The sequence below is a fragment of the Sycon ciliatum genome, chromosome 3, assembly GCF_964019385.1.
Source record: "Sycon ciliatum chromosome 3, ocSycCili1.1, whole genome shotgun sequence".
NCBI lineage: Eukaryota > Metazoa > Porifera > Calcarea > Leucosolenida > Sycettidae > Sycon > Sycon ciliatum.
In genome coordinates, this window is record NC_088645.1 from 33,391,367 (window position 1) to 33,400,197 (window position 8,831).

Sequence of the window (8,831 nt, forward strand, 5' to 3'; positions counted from 1 at the left end):
GGGGGAAGCGAATTACTTGGATGAAGAAGATGAGGAATCGACCACAGTTGGTGATGGTGCTGGGCATGATGATGATTGTGACGGGGATGATGATGATGATGATGACGAACAGCTGAAGGTCGAACGGAAGAAGTCGGCAAAAGAGTGACATTAAGTTTGTTATTCAACTTGAAGTGGTGTACAGTGTATGATGACCCGCAATTATTTTAGTGTTGTACAGCGTGCAAGCAGTTTCAGACAGTTGCAAGTCAAGTGTTAGAGTCCACGGATGCATTCGCCTACGCAGTCCTGGCTTACATGTATGTATACAGATAGTATAGATATAGTACAGATAGTAAATGGCTGTTAATACACTCACACTGTTCCCAAAACTTCACACCTGTTTTAAAGTTGTATCATTAACGTTGTATCATTATGTGTTACTGACAAGTAGTATTCTCGCTGTTCGCTACAAGTAGAATTTGTACTTTTGTGCCGATATCGGAGGATAGCCCTCAATAAAGTCATCTTCGGTGAACTCCAATTTCCCGTCAAAGTACCATTGCACATAACAGCATGCTGTCTATACTTGTTCAAGTGATCCCAAGAAATTGGTGTAGGGTGTGCATTATGTAGCTGCCTATGCCTATCACGATCAGCAGCTCCAGCAGCAACAGCAAAAGATTGAGAATTGTATTATTTATGAGTCCAGTTCTTGCCATTTTTGTGAACCAACTATGACCGGGACGGCCTCAGAGTCTTTCTCCAGGCACCATTGCATCCAAGATATAATAATTACTTGAAGTAAATTTACTGTTTAAATGGGCCAAAAGCATTTTTTGACTTCCGGCCGAACGGACTCATTGGTGCGGTCGTAGTATGATGAAGGTAGTATTTGGTGATCATCATTATGATGTGAAGCAACTCACGCTAAGCTCAAAAACTCTAATTCGGTTTAAGATAGATCGTGATACAGCTCCGAGTTCAAATTTTAAACCAATCATTGCATCTTTATATTTGTTTTATACTGAAATACACAGTCCAGCAGAGAACGGAAGGAGAAGACAGAAGCAAAGAGGAGACATGACAATACAGCGGGAAGCCGGAGCAGTGTGCTTGTGAATTGGGCCAACTCCACCGACCATGGGTCTCGGGATCAGCGGCAGGATTATGCACCAAATACTAAAAAATATTTAGAGCAGAAAGGCCCTGTTGCGTAGGTATAGCATTTTGCCAAGACATTGCCAAGAGTGCTTTGTACACACGGACACGATTTCTACGTAAGAGACGGGGATCCGTAAAATACCGGTATTTTACTACTTCCTGGCAATGGGATTACTGGGTGTGCTGTGCTGTTCCTTTACATCTGACTGTGAACGACAGCATACAACGTGGGCAAGGAAGAAATAGTGTATGTATGTATGTTGCTGCAACTTAGCCACTTGGCTTGTGTGCACGCATGGTCATGTATACTGGTTTGTATGCATTCATGTCAGGCGATAGAGCGGCCCTCATTTGCATGCTTTGACGGGTCCGGGTCTCTGGTTTCACATGTGCCTTTTATGCCGCCCTGCTCGGCCTGCTGTGCCTTTTATGCCGCCCTGCTCGGCCTGCTGTGCTTTATGTTGCCCTGCTGTTATAAGACGCAGGTGCCTTTCCCTTTCGGCTAGTCTTCAGTAGTCTTCTTCTTTAGTAGTTAGTTAGTTGGAAACACAATAACAACAGAAGTTTGCAATGCGAGTCGAGCCTGAAGTGAGCCTGAAGAATACAGTCTAGAAATAGTAGAATCCAGTAAAGCGAGCCAGACAGAGAGCTGGCCATAAACTGGTCCTTCGAGCCGGATCACGACCAGCAGAAAGTCTCGGTTTCCGTTGCCTGTCATGGAGTTCCCACGAAGGAGTAGCAGGAGAACCCTAGGTAAGATGCCCAAGCGGTTCCTCTCCGATGGGGAGCAGGCCCAAGAGCCGAGGCGGTCGGGACGCAGGAGCGGCGGCAGGACGTCCGCGAGCGAGAGCCTTGAAGTCGGGGGCGTTGAACTTGAAGCTGCGATATTGCGTAGGAACAAGGAGGCAGAACTGGAGACTGCACGGCGGATCGCCGCTCTGAAGCAGCGGGAGATCGACCTCCAAATCGACCTGGCGGAAAAGGAGCTCGAAGTCGAGCAGGCGAGGGCGGCGGAGGAGTTGGCCAGCGCGAGCAGTGCCAGGGCAGCGCGAAGTTCTGCTGTGGATACCTCGAGTTCAGAGCCAGAGAGCTCAGAGCTAGAGAGCGAGGATGTCGATGGTGGGAGCTGGCCACGCGGCGTGGGAAGTCGTCGTGCGCGATCGGACGCGGAGGCCAAGCGCAGGCTGGCCAACCACTTCAGTCGAAGTGCCTTCAGCGACGCAGGTGCTGGCGCAGTGGCTCATCGCAGGCCCGGGTCAGAACAGGGGTCTGGGTCACAGCCTGCACAGCAGCCCATGCACCCGAACATGCAACAGCCAGTGCAGCCTGCAGTACAACCCAACACCTCGGCTCCAGTGCAGAGAGCAAGCCTGCTCAAGTATCGACCTGCTCCAACCCCAGCCCCACGTGCGAAGCCCAGACGTCTACCAGCTAAGCCAGTCCCGTCAGTGCCTTTGCGACTTGGTCCAGTCCAGCAGGCCTTCAAGCCCAAGGGAGCGGGACCCAGCCCACCACCTAAGCCAGTCCCGCCAGTGCCTTTGCGACTCCGTCCAGTCCAGCAGGCCTTCAAGCCCAAGGAAGCGGGACTCAACCCTGCAGCGGAACCCTACTTCCCGCCCACCAGGGCGACCGACCCAGCAGTCGATTGGGCAGACGGAGCGGCTATGTTCCAGATGGGAGTCTGCAGGTCCCTGAAGCCACTGGACCTGCCAAAGTTCGATGGCAAGATGCTGTCATATGTGAAGTGGCGTCAGCGGTTTCTCCGTCTAGTACACGAGAACCCGCTCTTGTCAGAGGACTATAAGCTCGCACACTTGAGGGAGGCACTGGCGGACGGAGCGGCCGAGGACCTGATCGCGGACGTGCTAGACGGCCCGGGCGCCTACTCCGCCATCATGGAGGAGCTGGATCGGTGGTACGGGGGCACAGACCGTAGCCTCGAACAGCAGGAACGCGAGCTCATGAGTTGGCCGCGAATCAACACGGAGCGCGAGCTGGATGAGCTGAAGACGCTGGCCGTCAAGCTGAGGAACACGCTGTTGAACCTGCGGGTGGCCAGGATAGCGCCCGGGCGAGAGCTGTATCTCTCAGTGACGCAGAAGGTGCCGCGTTCGGTCCTTTCAGCTTACTTTGAGAAGCAGGACGACACCCAGTGTGACATTGACGCATTTGCCGCGTTCCTGCTCAAGCGCGTTCACAAGCTCACAAGGGTGAACGAACGGATCGCGGCTTCGGAGCCAGCCAGTGCACGGCGAGTCGTGCAGTCCCAGAAGCCATGCCCACCCAGCGTCGCGCCCAAGCGTCCGCCACGGTCAGGAGACTTCACCTTCGCGGTCGGTCCAGACCAGTGCGCAAGCTGCAAGGGCACGCATCACCTGAGCGCGTGCCCGAGGTTCAAATCTCTGACGGTTCAGCAGCGATGGGAATTTGTGCGCGCCTGCAAGGACATCTGCAGCTGCTGCCTGTCGCCTGGCCATTGGTCCACTGCATGCAAGATGAGCTGTGGCGCCTGTCAACGACGACACCACGCACTGCTGCACTCCGACAGGCCAAAGCGAGATGCGCCCGGTGGCACCAAGCCGACCAAGCCAGCACCAGCGGAGAGACACGGTCGTCACACGGCTCACGTCACAGTTGACGCTTCAACCGAGTCGTGTACGGAGGCACACACCACACACGTGATGTCCGCTCTCGACACCGCCATGGCAACAGCTGAGCGGCGTGAGGAGGACAAACCGCCCGAAGCATTGCCGCTGTCGTTCATGACGGTACCTGTTGTCCTCAGCCACAACGGCAGGAGGGTGCAAGGCACTGCGCTGCTGGACCCTGCGTCGTCCACCAGCTACATCAGGCAGCAGACCGCTTCTGCCATTGGCGTGTGTGGCCCACGAAAGCAGCTGACGGCGTCCGTCCTGGGCGGCGGGCAAGTGACCGGTACGTACGAGCACGTCACCGTCGCGGTCGACAAAGCTGACGGCTCGATATCGGAGTTCCGCGCCTGGGCGCTGCCAACAGTGTGCCCGAGCGTGCAGCCGGTGGACTGGAGCCAGAGCAAGCAGAGCTGGGAGCATCTCCGCGACATCCCGTTCCCCTCAGTGGAGGGGCGGATCGACGTGCTGATCGGTCTCAACGCCATCGAGCTGCACACCGTACGGCAGGAAGCCACTACAGCGCAGCCTAACCACCCGATTGCCCGACTCACCCCACTGGGCTGGGTGTGTTTGAGCCCAGGAAGAGCAGATTTGGCCCCTGCCAGCTTCTCAGCAGTCGTCACGCCTACATCAGAGGATCTGAGCCTCGAGACGCTCGTCCGAAACCATCTCTGCATGGAGTCAGCCGGCGCACGGCCGCCTTGCTACGACGCTATGCCATCTGCTGAGGACAGCCAGGTGGAGGAGCGCACCAACGCAACGGCCCGGTTCGTCGATGGAAGGGTGGAGTTGGGCATTCCGTGGGTTGATCCCGAGCCCCACATCTCCTCCAACCGGCCGCAAGCCGCGCAACGACTGCGCAGCCTGGAACGCTCACTGAACAGCCGCCCGAGAGTACAACAGCAGTACCACGACGTCATGCAGAGCCATCTCGACAAGGGGTACATCCGTGAAGTGCCCAGCAGGGAGGTGGACGCCGATGGTGCTCAGCAATGGTTCCTGCCGCACTTTCCGGTCGTCCGCAACGACAAGGAGACGACCAAGGTGCGGATCGTGTTCGACGCCGCGGCCAAGTGGGACGGGCGATCGATTAATGATGAAATGTTCAGCGGCCCGGCACTTCAGACCGACATTGTCAAGGTCCTGATCCGGTTCTGTGCCGAGCCTGTAGCACTTGTAGCTGACATCTCGGAGATGTTTCTCCAAGTGGCTCTCAGGGAAGAGGACCGCAAATACCACCGGTTTCTCTGGCGCTTCGACGACAACCAGCCGCGGGTGTATGAGTTTCAGCGTGTGGTGTTCGGCATCAAGGCCTCGCCTTACCTGGCGGGCAAGGCAGTCCAGGAGGTACTGCGCAGATTCGGCCCGCAATACTCAGCCGCAATTACCGACGCTCTGGAGCGGAGCCGCTATGTCGACGACCTGCTGACATCGCGCCCATCGGTGGCCGACGCAGTGGAGAGCCGCGTCCAGTTCCAGGACATCCTGTCGCGCGGCGGGTTTCACCTGCGCAAGTGGCTGTCCACCAGCGCGGAAGTCCTGCAGAGCATACCAGCTGCTGATCGAGCCGCATCCGCTACACTCAATGTCGGTGAGCATATCCACTGCACTCTGCCTACTACGAAGACGCTGGGAGTCACCTGGTCAGCGGATAAAGACGTCTTCAGCTTTCATTTCAAGCGACCAGAGTTCACCAAGCTGACACGGCGCTCCGTCCTCAGCGGCCTGGCGTCGGCGTTCGATCCTCGTGGGCAAATTGCGCCGTTCACAATCCGTGCACGCGTGCTGCTGCAGGACACTTGGTTGCTGGACCAGGCGTGGGACGACGAGCTTCCTCCCACACACGCCAGAAAGTGGAGGGAGTGGTTTGACGAGCTGCCCGACCTGGCCGCCATCAACGCGCCACGCAGTTTCAAGGCGGCTACAGAGTCCATCCTCTCCGTACACACGTTCACGGATGCGTCTGACCGTGCCATCGCTGCGGCGACCTACATCCGCGCAGAGGATGCAGCCGGCAACGTGCGGGTGACGCTCGCCATGGCCAAGGCCAAGACAGCCCCGGCTCGTCGGCAGACCATCCCCCAGCTGGAGCTTCGCGGCGCCGTCTTGGGTCTGCGGACCAGCAGCGAAGTTGGCAACGCTCTGGACATCCCGGTCGCCGAGCACACGTTCTGGACGGACTCCATGAACGTGTTGGGGTGGATCCGCTCGCACAGCCGCAGGTTCAAGGTCGACATCGGCAACCGCGTCTCAGAGCTACAGAACGCCACGAAGCCCTCCCAGTGGAGGCACGTACCCGGCAAGCAGAACCCCGCCGACAAGGGTACCCGTGGGCTACCAGCGAAGGAGTTGGCGGAGGACCGGGTGTGGTGGCACGGACCCGCGTTCCTGTCGCAGCAACCAGACGTATGGCCGCCTGAGAAGTCAGCGTCCACAGAAGGTCTGCCAGGCGTCATCCAGCGGGAGACCACGTTCACGCTTGCCGTCACGCCAACCACTCGCCTCCAGGCGTCCAGATACCGCACCTGGGAGCAGCTGCTCAGGGTGACTGCGTGGTGCTACCGGTTTGTCAGCCGATGCCGTCGCAAGCCGCGCGTCGGCATGAAGGGGGAGGATACCAGCAGCGATCAAGACGTCACCGTTGCAGTGTCGACTTCGCGAGCAGCCAACTCGAACTACCCTACTGTCAACGTGCCAGAGCTGACGGCGGGTGAGGTAGGCCGCGCTGAGAGGCACTGGATACGACAGGCGCAGAAGGACGCGTACGGCCCAACCCTGGAGCGTCTGGCCGCCGGAAAGCCAATGCAGGCTAGCGACCCGCTGGCGGCGCTAACCCCGACGCTAGATCAACATGCTGAACCGCTGATGGTGGTCGGAGGCCGTTTGAAGGCTGCGAAACACTTGCCATATCGTGTACGCTTACCGATCATCCTGCCTCAGAAGCACGTTGTCACGCGGCTGCTGATCGAGAAGGAGGACCGGAGGTGCCGCCACAGCGTGGGACCTCAGCATCTGCTGTCCAACCTGAGGGAGAGGTTCTGGATAGTAAACGGTGCATCAGCAGTCAAGACGGCACGCCAGTCGTGCGTTCCGTGTCGGAAGAACTGGGGTGTACCGGCGGCGCAGATCATGGGCGCTCTGCCGGACTTTCGGACTGCCGGGTCTCTCCAACCATTCTCGCACTGCGGCATCGACTTTGCCGGGCCGTTCCAGACAAAGCAAGGACGAGGCAGAACCCGAGCGAAGCGCTACCTCTGTCTCATGACGTGCCTGGAAACCCGTGCCTGCCATCTGGAGCTCACCTACTCCATGGATACCGGGGGGTTCCTCATGGCGTTCAACCGGTTTGTTAAGCGGCGCGGCACGCCAAGCATCATCGTCACCGATAACGGCTCCAACTTCGTCGCGGCTGAGCGGGAGTTACGAGAAGCCGTGGAGCAGCTCGATCGCGCAGAGATCGCGCGCAGTCTCGCTGATCGACACATCCGGTGGAGGTTCAACCCACCCAGAGCACCGCATTTTGGAGGTGTCTTCGAAGCTATGATTAAGGCGGCGAAGCGCGCTCTGAGATCCGCACTGGCCACCGCTGAGCTCACTGATGAGGAGCTACACACCGCCATTGTCGCCGCAGAGGACCTCATCAACTCCCGTCCGCTGACAACAGTCAGTGCCGACGCCGCCGACCTCGAGCCGCTGACTCCGCAGCATTTCCTCGCAGGACGCTGCGACCCACCTCTGCCGTTGGAAGAGAAACTGAACGCCACAGAGCAAGTCCACCCCAGAGATCGCTTCGCCGTCGTGCAGCGCACAGTGAAGGAGGTCTGGAGGAGATGGCTCCTGGAGTTCGTCCCACTGCTGAACCAGCGCAGGAAGTGGCGCAAGACGCAGAAGAACATCGCTGTCGATGAGGTGGTGCTGTGTATCGAGCCCGACACACCCCGGGGCAGTTGGCCACTGGGCAGGGTGAGGCGTGTCTTCCCCGGACCAGACAGTTGCGTCAGGGTGGTGGATGTTGAGATCCGGGGCAAGATCTACCGGCGAGCCATCCAACGCCTCATTCCGCTCCCGGTGGAGTGAGGCGACGCCCGGTCGAGACAGACAGTTAGCTGCGCTGTTCTGTTAGTTAGAGTGCTGGTGCTCTGACACTGGTGTGCTGTCTCTAGTCTTTTCTGATGTGTCTGATGTTTTCTCTTGTGGTTGTCCGTCTGCACTTTCCACATGCTGCCTTCCGGTGCGCTCATTCTTGCTGCTGCACTGCCTTGCTCATGTACTCACTCATATGCCATTTCGTGAGTGAAGGGGGAGATGTGCACGCATGGTCATGTATACTGGTTTGTATGCATTCATGTCAGGCGATAGAGCGGCCCTCATTTGCATGCTTTGACGGGTCCGGGTCTCTGGTTTCACATGTGCCTTTTATGCCGCCCTGCTCGGCCTGCTGTGCCTTTTATGCCGCCCTGCTCGGCCTGCTGTGCTTTATGTTGCCCTGCTGTTATAAGACGCAGGTGCCTTTCCCTTTCGGCTAGTCTTCAGTAGTCTTCTTCTTTAGTAGTTAGTTAGTTGGAAACACAATAACAACAGAAGTTTGCAATGCGAGTCGAGCCTGAAGTGAGCCTGAAGAATACAGTCTAGAAATAGTAGAATCCAGTAAAGCGAGCCAGACAGAGAGCTGGCCAGCTTGTCCTGACTGCGATGTATGACTGTTTGCACCGATATGTTTCTCAAAATATCTGCCCCAGAACGAGTCCACTTATCCTGCGGAGTAGTGGTGCTGTCAGTGCACTTCACACACGTAGCAGTTCACACACTTGCTACATGTTTATCAGTACAAGTCCATTTTACTAGTACATCCCGGTCATATGCACACGCACGGACGGGTACAGACTAACCGGTACATTGCTGCAGGCAGCATACTGTTTCGGACAAGCAGGCCTAGCCTCCTCAGTGTAACCACGGGATGACGTACATGTAGAACTGAACGAGAAGCCATGTCCACCATACTTTGATTTCTACATACGTGAAATGAACCACTTAGTA

The 8,831-nt window shown here is 57.3% G+C and overlaps 1 protein-coding gene across 1 annotated transcript; it reads left to right on the forward strand.

The window, feature by feature from the left end:
- Window positions 1-1,901: 1,901 nt before the first annotated feature.
- Window positions 1,902-7,871, forward strand: LOC135813015 (uncharacterized). Its single transcript, XM_065326232.1, has one exon. The coding sequence runs from the start codon at window positions 1,902-1,904 to the stop codon at window positions 7,869-7,871; it is 5,970 nt and encodes a 1,989-aa protein (XP_065182304.1).
- The last annotated feature ends 960 nt before the right edge of the window (window positions 7,872-8,831 follow it).

Excerpts from the sequence above, each read along its gene's own strand:
- LOC135813015 (XM_065326232.1), top strand. The coding sequence starts at position 1,902 with ATGCCCAAGCGGTTCCTCTCCGATGGGGAGCAGGCCCAAGAGCCGAGG.